The sequence below is a fragment of the Rhea pennata genome, chromosome 8 (assembly GCF_028389875.1).
Source record: "Rhea pennata isolate bPtePen1 chromosome 8, bPtePen1.pri, whole genome shotgun sequence".
Classification (NCBI taxonomy): domain Eukaryota; kingdom Metazoa; phylum Chordata; class Aves; order Rheiformes; family Rheidae; genus Rhea; species Rhea pennata.
This window is the reverse complement of record NC_084670.1, coordinates 28,873,035-28,894,180: the sequence shown is the minus strand read 5'-3', so window position 1 is coordinate 28,894,180 and position 21,146 is coordinate 28,873,035. Positions and strand designations below refer to the sequence as shown.

General features: G+C 43.6%; 1 protein-coding gene across 2 annotated transcripts; it reads left to right on the top strand.

Annotated features, from left to right (window-relative positions):
- The first annotated feature begins 9,101 nt into the window (after positions 1–9,101).
- Positions 9,102–19,326, top strand: GORAB (golgin, RAB6 interacting). Of its 2 annotated transcripts, none has more exons than XM_062581250.1 (5): positions 9,102–9,183; positions 10,224–10,572; positions 13,049–13,150; positions 14,855–14,995; positions 17,598–19,326. In XM_062581250.1, exons 1-5 carry the CDS (start codon positions 9,120–9,122, stop codon positions 18,067–18,069), a joined length of 1,128 nt encoding a protein of 375 aa, XP_062437234.1. In that variant the 5' UTR covers positions 9,102–9,119; the 3' UTR covers positions 18,070–19,326. The 2 variants fall into 2 exon arrangements, with proteins under 2 accessions (XP_062437234.1, XP_062437233.1); XM_062581249.1 differs by having other exon boundaries at positions 10,224–10,584.
- The last annotated feature ends 1,820 nt before the right edge of the window (positions 19,327–21,146 follow it).

Below are 21,146 nucleotides of genomic sequence, written 5' to 3'. Positions count from 1 at the left end.
CTCAGCTGCAGAGTTCAGGATATCTGCTTGTCCTCTTTGGCTCATCTTCAGCTTCTCTGCTTGCGAGTGCATTACTACACGGAGCACGCGGACAGGAATTGCGGAGCCTTTTCTCCTGCTACGAGAGGAATCTGGAAACAATTACAGGCTGCTCACGCTTAGTCGCTCGGCTGAATCTTAAATGCCTGTCTTAATATTTTGCAGGACTGAAGATGGCATCTGAATTTTTGTAGTGCACGGGTTAAATGGCAGTGTATATGGACTTTGACAGTTTTACTCTATGCACGTTTCGGGGTGGAGGGGGGCACTGGTCCTAAGGACCCCACAGGTTCCCTGAAATTCAGGTAGAATTCCAAAGAAAACCTGAAATGTAAAGCAAAATGCAGCAAAAAAAAATCTGCCTGACATTTGTGCAACCTCTCAGCTCACCCATCCTCTTATGAACGTCACTGGGCTTGAACATTCGAGCCTCAGACTGAACTGAGATTATTTTCTTGTGACAGTATTGAATATGTTAAAAAAAAAAACAAAACAAGACAAAACAGGTCTTCTGCAAAAATGAAGGCAACCAATATGATTCAAAATCTGAGTTGAAGTAATTCAATGACAAGAAAAAACAAGTCCTTCTTTCCTCTCTCAAATATCAAAATGTTTCACTTAAGCATTTTCAGGTTGATGCAGTTTGCTTTAATGATGGTCATTTAGTTTGAAGCAGGATTTTTTTCATTTTCAAATGGACCTAAATTTAGAAGAAGAAAAAGAGCTGTGTTTTTTAGTGTGACTTTCAAGATTAAATAATCTCAAAGCAAACCAAAACATTTTGTCACTGCTCAAGCACTAAAATGAAATGTATTTTTCTTTTAATAACTGTATTAAAAATCCTTCCTCTTCAGCTCAGGACTAAAACCAGGGTTTTCCACCAACGCTTTTACTTTGGCCGCCAGAACAACCACCTCACTCTTGCTTTCACTTTTCACCTTGCTGTTGTAGCAGTAAAGAGTCTAACTTCAGTTGCCTCTATTTTAGTCAGAGCTTTCTTTATTAAGCCATTAATTTATTGCTAGCTGTTGAGATCTGTGTGATACCAGTGTTCCCATCAAGGGCTTGGTACAGTACAGACAGCTCTCCAAACTATCTCAGATACCTGATCACAGAAGCTGGCAGCTGCTAAACATCTTTGGCCATCAGGTAGCTTATTTAGAGGTTTAAGTGCAGATTTTGAGCCTAGGCTGTAGACACTCACATTTGGGAATCTGCACTAGATTGTGTGGCCCTGGTAAGCCTTGTATGTGCCAGCTAGGTATGCAGTCATTACAATAGTTAAAAACTAAATAAAACACTCCCAGAGAGTCTACTGAACAACAGCTTTAAAAAGAACATTTTAAAGGGAGCTACCGATTTACAAGGGTGATTTTCTAAGGTCACAAGAAGTTGCCTCTAAAGTCTCAGTAAGAGCCAAGCACTCTGCAACTCAGCAATCCTTGGAAAACCTTTTCCAAACCCAGTCTCAACGAATAAAAGGACACCCATAAACACATTGGGTTTAAATCTTCTTCATGCTTGCTGCAGAGAGAAAGCATCAACGTTTTGTGAACTTTATTGCAGGAAAGAAGCAACATTTTACCTTAATGACTTCCAAACCATAGCACACATTATCTGTGCCATGGCTAGTGGCCAAAGCCTCTGAGTGGAGGTGGAAGCACATCCTGCCAGGCTCAGGGCTTGCTTAGGAGCTGACCAGAGCCAGACACTCCTAATGTGGCGAGTGCAGGTAGCATCGTTCAAGGCAGATGTCCTCCCCACAGCTGATGCTGGGATGCTGCACACAAACTCAGCCACGCTTCCCCCGAGCACTAGCTAGGCTGCCGAGGATAACCCGGCTGCCCGAGTCTGCCCTAGGGCTCTCACCGTGGCTGCAAGGCAGTACCAAACAGCAGAAGAGATGGCAAGGCCGTAACTCTGCACGTGTTTGCAGCATCTATCTGTAGCTTAAATGTTTGCAGGATGACATGAAGTATGCTAGTGTATGCCTCAAAGAGTTTGCAATCTGCTGGTCTCCAAATGGGTTTCTCTGTCATAGAACTTTTGGTTGTTTTTCCCTAACATTTGTATTACAGGTACCTCCAGGGACCCTGAATGAGATACAAGCTGTGTTATGCCCTGGACTAGACTCCAGGGAAAAAATGCCCCATGTCACAAGGACTCAGGAAAGGTGAGGGAACCCTCACATTTCACAAACACATAGGGGTTGTCACTCGTTCTCCTTTGGCTTTGGACATACCAGCCAAGCTAGCATCCTCCATCCCTGTCTGCTGAGATATGAGGAGCCCACCCAAACCTACCAGCAGAGTTGCTCATGTGAGCCACCTGGGCCAAAAATGAGCCAAAACTGGAAAAAGATTCAGCATTAGGTCTTTGTCACACCAACTGCTGAGCCACGATTTCCCAGGGGGCAGCCACATCATCCCCTGCAGGTGGGAGAACTGCTGGTCAGGGAGGGTGGTGTGGGCAGGATGGGAGTGAGGTCCTAGGCCACCCGTTGAGGACCAACAGTATTTCACTTGCAGATGGGAGTTGTCCAATACCAACTTGCTGAATTGCTGCGGTGCAAAGCTGAGAGAGGTGAGGGGACAGCATCCTCCAGCATGTGGCTTGTGTAGCTGGAAGGAAATATGTGAACTGGCCTTATCACATGTTGGACTGGGCTGTCACAAGTGCACCCAGACAGCGCATTCAGAAGTTAAAGGCTACAGGAAGTCAATGTACAGTTGGGGATATTTGGCCCTTTATGATAATAAAGTGATTTTCACACCATATAATACTTTACCGCAAATACATATCATAAATGCTGCTGCTTCTTAGTGTTTGGCAACCATCTGTCCTTCTGTCATGCCACCGAAAGACGATTTCCTGTGATGACTTGCAGAGGTGGCAGGAGCTACGCAGCTGGCTGGCACCAAGAAGAGCACAGCAAGCAGGGTAGACAGGGCCATGACAGTGGCACATATGACAGCCGTGGGAAGTGTCACAGCCATGGACAGCAGGGCTGGGAGAGGTGTTGGAAGATCAGTCAGTGGCAGCCAGCACACCCAGAGAGGGACATGGGCTACCCCAGACAGGCCAACAAAAATGATGCAGCAGAGCAAGGTCATAAATGGTGTACAGCAACCTGCGCCTGTGGAGTGTCCCTGGAGTCTCCATCTCCCTAGGACCTCTGTGGGATCCACACAACCAAAACTGCAGAAAACTGTGTCCTGCTGTCCCAGGGCTGCACTAACCTTACCTCTATCTTGCCTGACAGATGTTTGCTCTTAAAAACATCTGGTGATGGAGACTCCATGCTCCTCCTAGGCCAATTCGCTCACTGTTTTGCTGCCTTAACTGCGAGGAAGCCCCTCCTAGCGTCTAGTCCAGGTCTCACTTGCTTTACCTATCCACTATGGACACTGAAAACAGATTATCTGTGTCTCTTTACTGCTGCATTTTATATATTTAAAACTATTATGTCTTCCCCCCCCCCCCCCCCGCAATTCTATCCTGTCCAGACTAAACAACCTCAGTTCATTCACTTGAGCATTTAACAACAATAAGTTTGTTTGATCAAATTCAATTTGTTTAGAGCAGTGGTTCTAATAATCCACTCCATGCCAAAAATAACAAGCATTTAGTAAATTTCTCTTCAAATCTCTAGTTTTATCAACTGTTTTGACAGTTAGATTGTAATTTTTAACCAAATGGTTACAATTAAAGCAATTGCTTTCTAATTTTTCTATATAAATGTTTGAATTACACCTTTTACATTGGCTGAGGAATACAATTAAAAGTATTAAACAATTGTCATGAGATACTTGTTTTTTAGGAAGTGCTCTTTTCAAGAAATTTTAAAAATATTTATAAAGTATCTTTTTAAAGTTGTTAGCTGCAAAAATATTTCTTTAGCTATTGAAAAATATATATCAGTATCTGATCAGCTCTAGTTTTGCCATTTAAAGCAGTAAATTTATAATCTTCAGGATATTTGTGCTTAGGATAAATTTTATTTCATTTTATCAGCTTCTTTTTTTCTGAAGATTTTTTTTAACAGTTTTTTTTTCCTGAAGATGATTTTATTTTACCAGCTTTTTATCCTATTTAGATAGAAATGGACAACCTTTTTCATACAAACATCTTAAGACAAGGAATTACCAGGGAATATATTTGTTCAGCAAATTTATCTTAAATACCCTCAGTGAGGAAAGAAAGAAAGATGCCAAAAATGTCTGCAAATTTTTTTCATTTTTTAAAAAATGAAAACGTTCATTTTGCATGCTGAGATTTTATCAGTTCAAATCTTATTTTTCGAAAGCTGAATTTTCCTTAAGGGGAAAGAAAAACAAAAAACAAAAAACAAGATTTAGGAAACTTGGGGGCTTTCAAATCTGAGATGTTGTAGGACTCGGTTTCAAAGCAAACAAATCAACGTAATGAGGAGTGTCCTGTGAAAACAAGCAGCGCTCCCACCCAGCGCTCACTGCCTGCCCGGCGCGGTGCGGCCCCGCGGAGCAGCGCGCTCAGCGCCAGCGCGGCGCAGAGCCCCAGGCCACCCAGCACCCTGTCTCTGGAAGCTACGACCCGGCTCCCCGGCTTCGGCTGCTGACAGCCTCGGGCACCCTCGCGAAGGAGTCGCAGCGAGCCTGGGGAATTTGCAGCTCGCAGCGTCCGTGGCAAAAACGCGTTCTGACTTCTACAGCCCGGCGCTGTGTTCTCCTATCCCACCCCACAGGCTGTACTCTGACTTTTTTTCCCTTGGTCCAGACCTCATCTCCCCGCAGCGCAATCCTGCCTCCGCAGACAGCCCCGAGGCACCCGGGAAGGAGGGGAGAGAGCTCTGCCGGCAGCTCTGCTAGGACGTACCCTTTCTTCGTGGGCATTTATGAAGCAAAACTGCCCCTTTAAAGAGAAGAGGCAAACCGCAGCCTCAGCCCAGGGATCAGATTATCCCCAAGACCTCCGTGAAAGGTAACGCAGAGAAGGAAAGTCTCAGCCTTAAACTCGCTGCATAGGAGCGTTTGCGTCTTTCTTTGCTAGAAAATGCATAAAGATCCACAAATCAAAACATGCTGAAAACTGTTGGTTTACATGGTTTAAGCAGCAGTTTTTCAATGTAGGTTTTTTCACCTGGTAGCTCTCTAGATAAGTGGATTTTTGTTTGCCTCTAACAAATTCTTACAAACCAAAAAAACCACCCTGCTTTGGGCCCAGAAATGACATCGCTGACTTGATCCCTCTGAGAACTTAGAAGAACAGAAACTGAAGAGGTAGAATAACGCTGTGTTTTGTAATTCAGCTTTCTCATCTTACTCTAGAACGAGAAGAATTCATTTTACACTGAAAACACTATTTCCATTAGATTTGCCTGAACACATAACATTTCAAGGCAGGGAGCAACAGTGAGCTTATTTGCCATGCAGATTGTAAAAATATATTTATTTTACTTGATAGAATCCCAAGTGAAAACCAGAAGAAATCATCTACTTTCAAGTGAGAAGGAATCTTCTCTAACGGTGATTTTTTCCTATGGTGAGCAATGGAAGACAGAGCCAGGTCTGGAGTCTTACTGATGTCAGTAAACAAGGGTCATATTTTGGTATCGGAAGGTGTTTTTTGCACAAATACTCAAGCCAGCCCACTGCAATATGGAAGGCCACTGTGAGATGATGTTAGGGCTGTGTTCTCATGCTGTTACAGAGTTTTGATTCACTGGCTATGATTTTATATCCAGAATAAAGCAGCCAAGAGGCAGAGTAAAACCCACAGCACCCACAATTAACCTACTCCAGAGCCGAGAGGTGTAACTCAGTTGTATTATCTTGCTGCACTCAGGTTTTCATCATGCCACAGGCTGAGCTCCGGCTTCCCAATGCAGTTACAGCCCCAAGACCTGATTACGAGCACACTGGTGCCCAAACCAGGCATCTTGGCACGTCCTTGGATTTGCCCAGTAAGGCCCAATTAAAGAACAGGGTGCTAGCACATGCCTAAGGTTAAACACATACTTGTGCACTGTTTTGGATCAGGGCTGGGGGCCCAGGCTCAGCTAGGCTAATTTCCACCTTGGTTTCTGTGTCTGGAGTTTCCTAATGGATAGCTCTCAGCCTGCAGGCATATTTAGCCAGTAAAGAAACACTCAACACAGAAAGCGGTATTGAAATTAGCCCCTAGGCAGAATCTAATCCACAGCCCACTGAACAACGGAAAAAGTCTGATTGCCTTAATGGGCTGTAGAAGAGTTGAAGTTCAGTACAGGAGTGTTTGCAGCCTCCAGGCCTGACACGCCATCTCACTTTCAGTGCCACGCTAAGGAACTGCATTACTCATCTCAGGTTTGGAAGTTTCCTGGACTGCTAAACAAGGAATCAGCAAAAGAAACTTTCACAATATGGATGTCAAAAGTATTCTTTAATGGACAAACTAAATCCACAAGCAATGTCATTTTTAAAAGGTAGGAGCAAGTCTCCTTGTTCACACAGCAACATGGCTTAGCTGGATACGATAGTTCTTCCTAAGCCACCCTGCATTATGCTCTGGTAAAAGGTGGGATAGTACTTACAAGGATAGTTTGAAATGTTTTTCAGTAGAAAAAATAATGTATTTAAGATGTTTTTGGTTTTCTTTCTTTCAGGATGGTTTTTCCAAGATCTCTTAAATTATATGTCACAGTCCTCAGGAACTCACAACAGGGCCTAAAATACAAGGAAAAAGGAAATTTTCTTTCCATGCATAAGTCTTTCCCTGTCTCACATTATGGTTTGGTCATTTATTGTGACCGTGCTGCTTTGAGTGTTACAGTGTGCAAAGTGGTAAGGAGAGTGGGGTTAAATATATATGTCTAGGTCAGGGAGCCCCTTGCAGGAAGAGCTTATTTGGCTCTTTGAAAAAGAAAAGTGTTCAGGAGTGATAAACTGACAGAAATTAAAGTTATGTCCTGATACAAATTGCTTTTGTCCTGGGTTGAAATGCTACCTGAGGTCTGACTTAGAGAGTCTGAATTTGCCAGTCTATAATGGCATTTCCACACTGATTTGAGACTTGCACAAAAAAAGTGCTGTTTTTGTGATCTAATGGCACTTGTTGCTTGTAAAATCCACACAGTTCAGGTCAAAAGAAAAAAATCAACAAAAAAATGGGTGCACCAGTCATGGAGGTCTCTGGGTACCCCACAAGATAGCAGCTCTTGAATTGTAACAAGATGTAGGAGTCAAATCCAGGCCCAGACTTAAAAGAAAGTTTTGAGTTGTTGCTTCCTCATCTTGATCTGTGTTACTCATCATCTCCCTTCTGAAGAGAAGATGGAAAAGAAGGTTTCTATTTTCTCTTCTTCTTGTCCTTGTCCAAAGCCTTGTTGTAGGCTAGGCTGCTGGGAGGATACTTCTTTCCTAGGTGGCAAATGTGCAGCACCTTGTTACGTGACAGGCCTTTAATCAGCCAGAGAGCACCAAGAGCCTCCATTCTCCAAATCTGCTGTTTGCCCCATGAAATGACTTCACTACATTACAATTGTTCCTGCAGAAAGCTGGCTGAACGGCTGGTAATTAAACCTTCGGCTCATGGAAACTGTTAAAACCGGAGAGCTGCTTTGCCTATAGCGTTATAGTTAACAACTCAAAAGTCTTTATACTTTTTCTATAAAACACATGGGAGTTTTATGCCTGGAATATCGGCTGTAATAAAGAGAATATGGTGCTTCACTTTTGTTTGTAGCATTAAAGCTTAGAAAAGAAGAAAGAACTAAAGTTCAAGAATGAGATCTGGAGTTTGTACTTCATGAAGTACAGTTGGTACCTGTGGGTTTGACATAGCGCATTAGCGATTCAGATAGCTGATTTCCATATAGGCATGTAAATGGGAATTGGGTATTTGCATCCTGTTGCAGATCTGGCCAAAACTGACTCGTTGTAAAACTCAAGTTGACACCTAGCTTTGCCTCCTGCACTTCCTGGAGTTGGAGGGCACTTGAGTCAAGGTTTGGTTGTGGTTCTAACTCAGATCCCTTCCGTGCTTGGGAAAGTTTCCCAGGGGAGGCTGCAACGCAGCTCCTGGGGCACTCGGCCCCCCTTAGGCCTAGGCTTGCCCCAGGAAGACCTCCCAGGCCCCGCTGATAGACTCGGGGTAACCACGCACTGCTACTCTGCTGCTGGACATCAGCAAAGTCTCCGTTTCGTATCAAGGCCTAGAACTGAGCCGATGGTGAAAAAAGGTGACACTTCTATTCCCCAAAGGCGCTCTGCCAACCCTCATCAGCAACACCGAACGCCTGCCAGAAGGCGGCAATTCCAGGCCCTCTCTCCTCTGACCGGTATTTATGGGATGTGTTAGTCACGCAGAAGCTGTTAGAAGTGCCTCGGTGATAAATTGCAAAGTCTTACATGGTCATCTAGTTATGAGTTTGCTCTGCGAGACAGCAACAGTTCAGAGCTTGACTAATCCCTTACAGATTGGAAACGGATGGGAAATGGGAGGGATATAGTTAGGCGCTGGAAACGTGTCCCCTTTTTATCGCCAGTGAGGTATTATTTAAGCCTCCAGCCAGCGGGACTAGCAGGAGGGCTCGTGCCTCTGCCTGCCACCTGACTTCCCCACCACCCCGGGGTGGGGGGCAAGCTTCTCTGCCCAGCTGATCCACACTTGGAGCAGCCACGAGAGCTCGGGCCGGACGGACGAAGCGCTTCCACGGCTGCTGCCAGCCGGTGAGGAAACGCTGCTGCTTGCTGCAGTTTTTTCAGTTTATTCGTAAGGAAGGCAGCGCTGCGTGTGCACCCCCGTGCTCAGAGCAGACTTCCCCCACCATCGCCACGGGAAAGCTGGGGCGGTGCCCGGACTTCAGCGACACCACCGACACCCACCGACGCACTCCACCTCCCACCCGCCACGCGCGCCCGCCATCTTCTCCCCGCCCCGCCCCGCCCCGCCGGCGTTGCCATGGTGACTCCAGGCCCCCTCCCTCCCCCCCCCCCCCCCCGCCCGCGGCGCTGCCGGCCGGGCTGGCCGCGGCGTTCGCCTGCGGCGAGCGGGCGGCGGTGGCGGGGCAGCCGCGGGCCCTGCGCGCCGCGGCCGCCCCGTCAGCGGAAGGGGGAAGCGCCATGGCCGGCGCCGGGGCCTGGGCCGGCTTCTCGCAGGAGGAGCTGCGGCGCCTGCGGCGCCCAGGTACGGACGCGGCCAGGCTCCTGCGGGGGCGCCGGCGCCGCGCTGCCTGCACCGCCCGCCCTGGGAGCGGCGGCGGCGGCGGCGGCGGCCGGGCGCGGCGCTGCGCTGCGCGGAGCCTCCGGGCCCGCTGCGCCCCCCGCGCGCCCCCCGGCTCCCCCCTCCGCCTCTCGGCCCCTGCCCTCACCCCGCAGATCCGGCCCTCCCCATCCATCCGCCTTGATCCCCTCAGCACCCCCTAGCCTTCCCTGCCCCCGCATTCTCCCCCCCAGCCTTCTCCTCCCCTCAGCCCCCTCCCCACCCCCCCAGCCTTCCCATCCCCTTGCCCCCCATCCATCCTCTTATTTCTCCCATCTCCTTGGACTCCCACCCCATCCGTCCCCCAGCCTTCCCATCTCTTTGCCCCCCCATCCATCCTTGCAGCTTTCTCATTCCCTCTGCTCCCCACATCCATCCTTTCAGGCTCCCTGGCCCCTCAGTCCTCTCCATTTCCTCCCCTTATCCATCCACCCTGGCTTTTTCATACAGCCCTTTGGCCCCCACAGTTGGCCAAAGGTCTCCATATCTCTCCCTTCTTCCCCAACAACCTTCCATCTCTAGCTCTGCTCTGCTAACCTCTCTCTGTAATCTTTCCATCCCCTCCAGCTCCCTGTCCTACCCCCACACCTGTCTATCCACCAGCTCACTTTATAAACTCCCAGTTTATAAAGGGCCCTTCTTTAGCCCTGTGTCTCCAGGATCCCCCCAGGGATTACCTCTGTTCCTCCTGAGGCTCCCCTTTTGGTCCCCTGCTCCAAGCCCCTCATCTCTCCCTTGCCTGGTTCTGATGCTCAGGTTGTCTAAACTTCCTTATTCTTAGACTAACAAAATGTTTCCAGGTACCTGGGTTTTCCACTACCTTACCTTTCCCCAGAACCTGGCATGTCTTTTCCTTAGGCTAGTTTTGCCCCAGTTTGTTTGATTTCCTGGAAAAGTTAATTTACAGAGTTTATCTTTGATCTTATGATTTTAGTTTAATTCTGTTTATTCGCATCTGCTGATAGAGTTGTCTGAATCCTCGGAGCAGCAGCGTCGCCCCCACACCGTGAGTAAGAGCCGGAAGCAGCTGCAACGAGAAAAAGCCCTCCAGCAGCAATGTCAGAAGCTGGGAGTGCAGGATGGAACAGCCTCTGTGCTTCCTGAGCAGTTGCTTTCTGTACCAGAACACAAGCCTTGTCATCCTCAGCAGCCTGTGGCACCACCTCATCCTCCTTCGAAGGAAGACCAGAGGCAACATGACAGCCAAGATCAACGGAAGGAACTGAGGCTGAAAGAGCCTTGTAATGGTAGTGAAAATGTCCAGAATTTCCCTGCAAAGCCAAACTTGAAAGTGGAGAAGAAGAAAGTGGAATTGTTAGTAAGTCGGTAAAATCAAGGGATTTATTTTATTCTGTATTGATTCGTTCTTTTGCTGTGCGGTAAAATGAATCTGAATATTGAATTCTCTTGTATCTCTTAGGAAGTTGGAGAGATCATGGTTGCTTGCTCTCTGTTGAACCTCTGTTTTTTCCTCTCTACTTGGATTAAACCTGATTGAGATAGTCTAATCCATGCAGATAAACACAATGCTATCTTCAAGTAATTTTCTGTGGCAGTGGGGCTGTAAATCATAAAGCATCCAAGATATGGGACTGTCTTAATGGTTTATGAAGACCTAATCTCACCGTTGTCATGCTATATAAATAAGCCACAATCTATAACAAAAGCCCTTTTGGATGTAGATCTACTGTGATCTCTGTAACTCTGTTTCCCTTCACAATATTGCAGGAAATTTGTTAATGCCAAAAGTGTTGTTAAGGAATTAAAATTTCAGGTTTAAGTAGTTCTCTAGCTTTTAAGATTCAAGACAAGACTGTCTCAAAGCTCACACCCCGTGCATCAGACCACAGTGGGTTGTCTATCTCCCTCAGAAGCATCAAAATGGTCCATGTGAGAGGAAGAGAGAAAATGCTGAATGTGTCAGTCTAGGAATTGACTGATCGAATATGGCAATTACTTTGTTCTTCATGCAGAATACAGATAGTAGCACATAAAAGGAAGCTGCTGTCTCTGCTAGGCAGGATTGTGTATCCCACATGAAATGGCTTGTTTTTACCTCTTGAAGTTTTTCTTTCTGTCTGTATCAGAGTGCTAATTTTATTTTTTTCCTCAGTAGACACACAGTTTTGTACAGTATTCTCATTATTCTTCTGTCTGCAAAACAAAGCGTGATGGGCTAAAGGGTGAATTCTCATTCTAAGGTGTATAATTATCAACACCGCTACTCCAGCCTTGATTTCGTCTGCAGATCCAAACTTTCCTGCCCAGTATAATCTGTTACAAGCAGCTGTTTGGCTAGTTGGCTGCCAAACTATCTTCCATGCATTGGTGATACTTCTCCAAAATATGGCTCAGCAGCTTTCCAAGTGTGATGTGCCAGGCTGTGTTTTTGTTACCTGGTTAACTCTGTAGGATCTCAGAAGGGGCTAGCGGTGCTGCCCACCAGAGAAGCAGAACTGTGGCAGCTGGCAGCGCACACCAGGTGAGGCGGCGCGTGATTCCTCCTGAATTCAGAATCCAAAGGGCTTCGGGAGCTCCTGTTTTGCACAGATATGTCTTCAGAGAATGCAGCTGCTGGCCATGCTGCCCGGGTGCTAGGTGAGATCACCCACATGCCGATAGCTGTCCCTTCACCAGAGTAGCAGCACTTCAAAGAACAGTGCCATATGCCTCATGGAGGCACAGCTCACCAGTAGTACTAGCTGTTCAGTTCCTTCCTCATGGTGAAAAATACAGGCATTACATGGCTGGGGAGAGGATACTTCAGAACTTTACAGAGATAAGTTTGGGAAGAAAATGACATTTGGTTGCCACAGCTGTCACCCAAAACTGCTGGATTCATCTCAGCCTATGCACTTGAATTTAAATCTTATCTAAAATATTTTTCTATGTAAGGTTTTAAAAATTAGGGTAATAAGGAAAAGTCTGAAGAGATATCTTATGTGGAAGTGATTGTTAAAATAAATGTAGGTGAGTTATTTTGTTGTTTTTAAGCTAAGCAAGACCTTGGAACAGAGATTGCTCAGGAGGGAGGATGAAGAAAACTACCAAGATGGAAAAGCAGCAAAACTTTAATCCTGCACAATTGTGTTCACTTAATACACAGGTTGTCCCCTCTCACCTAAAACCTTGCTTTGCATTACTTGGGACTGGTTGTATCTCTTAGTAGGTGTAGCCTAGGAAATAGAATCCATATTACACTTTCCCTGGTAGCACAAGTGAATTTTTGTTCTTCCTCCTTGCTATTTTCATTGTGTCTTACCTTAAGCTTTGTCAGTGTAATTATTTGGGGGCTGCCATTGTAAAGCAGACACATAAAGTAATCAGTCTTATAGAAAAATCCTTTTCAAAAAGGGGGGGGGGGGAGAAAAAGCTACATTGACAAACTGAGCAGATAGGTTATAGCACATAGTAAGAAACTTGGAACTGCTTATACCTAATGGGGAAACATCCTTTTAAGAAAAAGTCCCATATGTTCCCCCTTCTCATGAAGCTGAATTAACCACTTTTTTTTTTTTTTTTTTTTTTTTTTTTTTTTTTTTTTTTGCTTAGGAAGATCTTCATTCTGATCAGCAGATTTCTTCTAGAAATATTTTATTGGTCTAAATGACTTTTTTTCTTACAGATGATTCTTTTTTACCTCAGAACTGAAACATTGACCTGCTTGTTTCTTTGGCATTTTTAGAGGGTGGTCCAGGAATTGTGATGGTGGATATTTGTGTCATCTAGGGTTAAAAGACAAAGAGAGGAATGAACTATTAATTTTGATCATCTTGTTGTCAATGAACAGGCAGGAAAAATCACGATGGGAAATCCTCCAGCAGGAACAGCGGCTGATAGAAGAGAAGAATAAACGCAAGAAGGCACTCCTGGCCAAAGCTATAGCTGAAAGGTGAGGAGCTATGCTGCAACATAGGCTGAGGAAGGAGTTGCTTTTCATCTGCAATCAATTGCATTTTTTTTTGTCAAATCTCACTTTTTCCTCCTGTCCATGTGCTACATGTACTGCTTCACAAGTGAGTAGCTGTGATGAATATTCCTCTTTGATTACACATGCTCTCCAAGGAGTTCTGATTAGGCACTTCACACTTCCAAAGCCACAGCTTCACGTACAGATGGAAAAGGTGTTACAATATTAGAGCATCAGCTGAAGTCCTTTGCTTTTGCTGGATTTTAGGAAAGTTTATTTGATTCCTAGCTATGGAGAGAGATAATAGGTAGTTGCCTTTGGGCTTTTGAGTCTTACTAAAAGACTCAAAGGTGTTGAAGGAGAAGGCAATCAACTTCAAGGTGGTATTGTGTTACAACTGTCTGACTAAAATAAATACAGATTTACCCATTCTCATACTTGTTAGCTCTGGCTCTTCAGGAGACCATGCTTTAAGATAAATCAGTGTTGTCCACCAAGATAGTTTGAGACTTGTAAGTAAGGCAAGGCTTGTAGGGAAGGACATCAGAGCAGCTGATAACACTAGATCAAAGATTGAGATGTTAAGTGTTCAGGCTCACAGTTTTTTCCCAGACAAGTACTGTGTTCTGTCCATCAGAGCTCTTGGAGTAGCAAAAGTGAATTCAGCCAGCCAGTACTATCCAGAAGATTCTCTGTGAGGTTCTGAAGATTTTTGTTCCTCTGCCAGGTAGAGATAAAATGCAAGCATATTTGTCCAGGGTCACAGTAGGAAAGCAAATGTGAGTGTGACCACCAGCCTGGCTTTTTCTACCCGGAAGCGCAGAGCATAAGAACAGAAAGGAGATTTCGGAAGGTGACGGCTAGGAAGCTACATTTGTGCTTCAAGGCCTTCAGGCTCGGAGCAATACTACAGGATGTCTGTTTCTCTCCATCTGCATCACTTGGTCCACTGAGAAGTGATGTCACTTTCTACACATCTAGGTCTTGCTTTTCTAGTACATATTTTGGGGTATAACACAGTTGCTGAAGGCCAAGGCTTTGCTGGTGGTGATAAATGATAGCCAAGTGACCTGGTGTAAAAGCTTGTTGAATGTTCCTTAGCCTGCTTGGGAGTGAAATCCATCAAAGCTTGCTGCCCTTAGCAACATTTCGTTTTCAAAACTTGGAATGAATAGTCTGAGTTGAAAAAGGTTACACAGGGCCTGATTGAAATCCTTTGTGTTTGATGTAAAACTTTCCATTGACTTCATTGGGATTTAGCTAGGCCTATTGGGAATAATTTTACAAAATGGAAATCAAGTTTAGGTTAGGCGACTCTTTGGCCCTTACTAACTGGGCTCCTTTGAAAGGGGATATTTGCAGGACTAAATACTCCAAACCATTTCCTGTTTCCTTATACAGAGAACTATTTAGATACAGCAGTTTCTTGTGTGTTTCCACAGTGAAGAAACACAATCCAGTTGAGGCACTTTGATTATAGTCATTACATAATTTTGCCTTAGTCCTTTAATAACAGACATTTTAGATCCCTGTGGAAGTTAAAAAAGATCAAAAGTCTTAAACCATAGAGGAGAAACCTTTTGAGTAGCTCTTAAAGAAGGTTGCTGCTCTGCAAGTGAAGTGAGATAAATTATCTCAGGAAAAGATATTTGCAAAGAAAAATAAAAAAGCATCTTCCTTTTGCAGATCCAAAAGAACTCAAGCCGAAACAGTAAAACTAAAGAGGATTCAGAAGGAGTTACAAGCTCTGGATGACATGGTATCTGCTGACATTGGAATTCTGCGGAACCGAATTGATCAGGCCAGCTTAGACTACTCCTATGCCCGGTAAGCGACAAGCAGGGGAGGGAATAGCCCTGCATGAGTGGAGGGATAAAATGTAGTTTCCTGCCACTGAAGCAATAGTAGCATTGTGTCATTGTAATTATGTGTGGTTAAAGTGGACACAATCTGGGGGGCTCTCAACTCTTGAGGTTGAAGTATTCTTTTTATTTCCTTATTTTTCCCTTGGAATCAAGAAACTGAAGTAGGTTTCCTGACTACAGTCTGTGCTTTCCAGCTTTGTGCTGTCAGTAGATCTTTGCTGCTTTAACTGTGCAGTTGTTCAAAAGCCCTAATTTATTGTTTCAAGGTTGGTTATTTCTTCTCAAAGGGAAAGAGGGTTTTTTTTTGTTTGATTTTTAAGTCCTAAAATGAAAGTCAGTTTTAGGGAAACTTGCCTGTTGATGACAGCTCTGGTCCTGTTGGAATCAATGGGACCAATTAAGCTTGAAACATATATAATAGTGTTGAATTACCTTGGGAACTAGGGCCAAAAATTAAAGGAAAAAGTGAGCTTCTACTCTTCACAATGTGCCTTTAGTCACTCTGGTTCTGATGGTTCCTTAAATACAAGAAATTAATCGAAACACCCTGTTAGCTACGGGTAAACCACAACATCAGTAGATAAACATCAGCATGTTTATGTAGCCATTTAATAAAATGTTCGGTTGAGGTTTTTGGTTCATGATTCAATGTGTTAAACGTGTATTTATCCTTATAACTTCTGCTGTATGTTGACCACAGGCCAATAAAGAGGGTAATTAGTCTTTAGAGAAATACCAGCGGTAGCTAAAAGATAAGAATTTCTTTTGCCTAATTATCATTTGAGATATCTAATCTTAACTGGAGTTTCACTAGTTCAATACATTCACATACTGAACTTCATACCCTCAAGAGGAAAAGCATTTCAGTGTTTTTGTAGATTTAACTCTGGTTTCTAAAACCATTAAACGCTCCTGGAAATTTCTTTAGCAAAATTTTGTAACAGCATGTCTGGTTGAAATTCTTAACAGCAGAAGAGCATATAGCAAAAGCAGCTCTGGCTTTGAGCAAGCAGTTTTTTAATGAAAATTAAGAATTAAGACAAAAAGGGTTGCTGGAAGGGAGAATATACTAAACTTTTCAATATGCTTAATGACTTTGATGAATTCATTAAGTCCTTTTTTCTGAGAGGGGGATTTGGAAATGAGTTATATTCAGTGTTGTATTTTTTGAGTCAAGGTGATGTGCTTCCACACAGTGTCTTTTTAAGCATTTGTTGAGTCTTCGACATATGTTTGGGGGCTAAAGCTAAATTATTTCAACAGGTCAAGATGCAATATTAATAGCCCTGATCACACTGTTAGGGGCCTCTGACAATTGCTGTGAAATGGAGTTTTCATAAATAAGATGTGGAGAATATATGTGAGTTCAGCCCAAATGTTTAATTGTGCAGAAGTTTCCAACATAGTGTTGACTCTTCCCTTTCACATACACTGCTCAGGAAATCTTGTCTTTCTTTTTAGGGAAATGTAAGTGGGCATTTTCTGCCCACCGTAGACATAGCCTTGACAGTTGGGTAAAAGTTTTGTGATTGTTACATAGTGGAACATATTTGGGAAAGCTTTTCTGTGTCTTGCTTCTTTTTGTTTCCCTAAACAAAAGGCCTGTTATATCTTTCTGTTGCTTTGTTTAACCAGATATTTCAATAGTGATTTTATAGAACAGCTGTCCTGTTTATTCAAGTACCTTACTGACATTAGATTGTGAATGCTCCACTACATACAGCACATGCATATTCCCTTTCCTAGACAGCAAGATTGCATCCATCTTTTTTTTTTTTTACTTGAATCAGAATTAATATACAGATTCACTGAATGTAGCTGAAGCCGCATCAGTGATGTGGACACCAACTATTAAAGAGCTAGATAACCCAGATATTTTGACCTCAATAAATATTGGAATATTTCCCTTTTGCTGTATTTGTCATGACTGGAAGTACATATTGGCAGGAGGTGTGTGTTGGGGGGATGATGCTTACAATAAAATTCTACATCTGTTGCCACACAAAAGTTGTGATCACTGTTGATGGCATATGCTTTGTCAGTCTGTGCTGCTCATGACTCCATGTATTTTTGGGTGGCAGGAAAAGTACACTTCCAGATTACATTGAAGAGTAAATGTGTATAGCACTGTTGTAGCATCTCTATCTCTTGGGTGGATGTTGGATTAGAAAAATACAAAACTAATTTGTGATATTTTAGTTTTCAGTAGATAGGTGTTCATTGGAATATATGAAGCCGCTATAATTTTTGATAGTTTCTTTTGACTGCTAGAGGTGCATCCCCTAAAACAGGCAGTAAAACTGCTTGTATGTGATTCAGTTTGTAGACTTCAGAGAAGAGATTTAACTCTAGAAATGCAGCAGAAGTGGAGGCTGATGTACCAAGAGGAAGTTTGATCTATTCACGCTTTCTTCCCTTTGAATAATGTAGCAGGATGTCATGAAATAGCTGGCATAATGCATTGCAGAGGAGACTGCATTTCAGGAATGCTTAAAGTATCTGTCTGTATGCGAGACTGAAGTGCTTTGAGAACTAATTCACTAGAAACAATGACGGTTTTGCAGGAAACGGTATGATAAGGCCGAGTCAGAATATGTGGCAGCTAAGCTGGACCTCCAACACAAGACAGAGATTAAGGAGCACCTCACAGAGCACCTGTGCACAATCATACAGCAGAATGAACTCCGCAAGGCCAAGAAGCTGGAGGAGTTAATGCAGCAGCTGGAAGTGGAAGCAGACGAGGAAAGTCTGGAACTCGAGATAGAGGTGGAACAGATGCTGCAGCAGCAGGAGGCAGAAGCAGGGAGACAAGCTAGCCAGTCACAAAATCATGCTGGGACAGCAAAGAAAACCCCTGTTTCCAGTGCTATGGCAAGAGGAGGCGAGAGTGCTGACCGTGCTGTCACTTTTCCTGCTATTTCTGAACAGTTGGTGCCGTCGGAAAACTCACATTCCGAGTCCCTCTCCAATATGGACAGTCAAACTCAAGCAGTAACAGTGACTCCAGGCGACCGCCCAGCTTGCTCTGATACATGATTACTGTATTCAGATAAGTCAGCCTGTTATGGAAGATATACTTGCTATGGGCTTGTGTTCTGTATGTTATTTCTGGGCTCCTGCAGTGCCAGTAATGTGTGCTTCATTTCTCTCTCTTTAATTTTGCTGTTAATTTTTTTTTTAACAGGACACTTATTTGGGGTTCACCATTTGTCCTTATCTTCTGGTTTTAGGTTCACATTTTAATGCCAGTTTCTTCATGGTGCCTTGTACCTTGCTGAAAGGGGATATCCAGAAGCAAGCAGCACTTTTTTTTTCTGAAGGCTTTATGTGTACAGATATCACCTGTTCCAAGCGGTGTGCAAGAAGGGGTGGTACCTTTCTACAGGAGAAAAAGTGCAGCTAATTCTGGTTTTAGGCACTTTCTTTCCCCTACCAACTATGATAGGATGTTTATCTTCCTTTATATCCATTAGGGATTAGTTTTCAATGTTTTATTTTAATTCTGGGAAATCCAAGTAGGGCTTTTAATTATGTTTGTAGCTGCTGCTCTTTCCTGTACCTGATGTATAACAAATTCACATACAGAGAAAATTTGCAAAGTCAATTGAAATATTTCCTGTTTATCACTTTGCCTACTTTTTCAGATAATGCTAGATCCCACAAAGTTATATATTGATAACATTATTATCTATGAAATCATAGCAGCTATGGTTGAACAGAAATGGTGGGTAACGCTGTTTAAGACATAGCAGAATGTATGACAGAAGTAGAAACACACAATAGAGCATTTTACTGTTGTTCCATTGTGAATATTTTTCTCAAGCAGTCATAGTTGCCTCAGTTCCACTAATCAGCCAAGGATCTTGTAATGAATCATCCCCATCGTATGCTGGAATTAGGAATGTTCAATGCATTTTCTTGCCTGAAGATTGGGTTCATATCTCCAAAGAAGTTCAACTGTTTTGCTCTGTTGCTGCTGAAAAGCTTTATAAGGCTGTTCCAGGTGGAGGAAGTTTCAGGAAGTAAGCTGGAGGACGTAGGACGACCTCCCTTAGACTGATGCAGCTGTAGACCTTGGGGACTATATTCATGGCTATCCAGTTCGTAATGGAGGAGGACTTCTTTCATCATGGAAACGGTTTCTGTAATACCTGACCTTAACCTGTCAGTCATGGTTTGTGAATAGGTCACTGAGTGATGCCATCAGGTGTATAAATGGGCATCTCAATGGCTTTAATAATGAAAAAAACATGTCACTACATTTTTATTTTATTAATAAATTGGTGCATCTTTTATGCAGTGTGTTTATTTTCAGTTATGATATCTGATACTAATACATGTATCCAAGACTTATTTTTTCCACAGCAGGTGATAAAAGACCAAATCATATACTTCCTTTGGGAACTTTGCAGGAAATATGAAAATGAATGAAGCAAAGACATGGCAAGATACATCTGGGCGGGAATCCTTTCAACTAACTGTGGCCCAGGCAGCAGCGGAAAATCTCTCCTATTGTCTCCCATGCACCGGAGAAAGAGGGCTAAATCTGTTTCTTAGAGAAGCTACTTGTGGTCAGGGCTGATTGAAGTTAGAAAAGTCAGAAGCAGCCTTTGAGTTACTGCTGTGTTGTTGCTGATACATTCTGCATTCTCTCTTATTTTGATGGAAGACTTGAACTAAGAAACAAAGCTGCATTCTGAAAAAAATGGGACTGACTTTCTTTGCTCTGTCTGCAGTTGCAGAACAGCTTGTAAAACTTGATTATGGTTTTCAAAACTGGATACCAGTAAGTGCAGTACTAATTTAATTGTACCATTCTTGTTTCCATCCTCTGAAACTGTCCCCAGTTGCTCCTAGAGAGAATCTAAGTCCTAGTGAGTAGATCTGGTCCTCATTAGAGTTGTATTCATCTCATCAGGAAACATAAAGCATCTGACAGAAGAGTTGAATTGCAGTCCTATTTACAAGGAGCAAATGCATACAATTTGTGGGCCTTTCACTGGCTAAAATATGGTTGGAACAGCCCTACTGATCATACCTCTTTGGTGCTGATAAGGCTATTGTTTGAACTCTTCAAACCATAAAGGCGAGAAATCACAAGTTCAAAGATCTTTTTGACAACTACTTAGGAACATAAGTTCGTTGGAAGGAAATAATTATGTAGCCAACAAAATAGCTTAAAAAAAAATCTTTGCATGCCATCCTGATACAGGCGGTGCTGTTCCTGGCTTATAAGAGAGATGCTATTGTTAGAATCAGCAGTTTCTGTCCTCTTACTGGTCCATCACTGAAGTTCTGGCCACGTCTGGCCACATTTAACTTGCGAACTTGCAAAATAAAGTGAACTGGCTGGAAGCCATATGAAACAGCCATATGAAATAACTATAGGCAGGCTAGCATTTGGTTGCTCTCTCTAGATGGGAAGCTCAAGAGTTAAATTGTTTGATCTAAGAAGCCTTTCTCTGACGTGTGATATAAACCACTACCATGGTGTCAGTTCCACTTTGGAAGTTCTCAAATGTTTTGAAGGGTGCCAGTGTGCTGGTTTAACGTTCTCCCTATGCCGGAGCCGAGCAGTCCCATTGTAATTGTAACAACATGTGCTGGTCAGAAATGCCAGGAGATGATTTTGGTGTAACACAAGGGTTGGGAGTTTTGTTTTTCTGCGAAGGAAATAGAACGGTGGGAATTGAGGGCTCTTCAGGCAAATGCCATTTCTACCTCTGTAATATTTAGTGCATTTTGTAGCATTTGGCTCTACAGTCCCTGAATTGCATTGAAGGCAGATGTGCTGTTAGTATCCCTTCAGAAACATAGAAAGCCAAAAAGTCTGTAAGTCAGCAACAGATGGGCTGGTTTTTCGGAGAAGGCCTCTTGTAGGTACAGGTAGGAGTCTGAATTTGGATTGTGCTGGGGCTGAACACTCATGGCAGGCAGAGTGGAGCAGTGCATGGTGTTGGATAGTAGTGCAGCAGGGCTTATCCCAGAGGATTTGCATTCTCCTGTGGCAGTGTAATCATTTCTATGTTGAACCACAGCTTTACCATTGTGGGAAGAATTGGAAAACACCAGTCTAAACCAGTGTGAGAATATTGCGAAGCACAATATAATTG

Coding starts and splice junctions, on each gene's coding strand:
- GORAB (XM_062581249.1), top strand. CDS start 9,120: ATGGCCGGCGCCGGGGCCTGGGCCGGCTTCTCGCAGGAGGAGCTGCGG. Junction 9,184..10,223: donor GCGGCGCCTGCGGCGCCCAG/GTACGGACGCGG, acceptor ATCTGCTGATAG/AGTTGTCTGAATCCTCGGAG. Junction 13,151..14,854: donor GCCAAAGCTATAGCTGAAAG/GTGAGGAGCTAT, acceptor TTCCTTTTGCAG/ATCCAAAAGAACTCAAGCCG.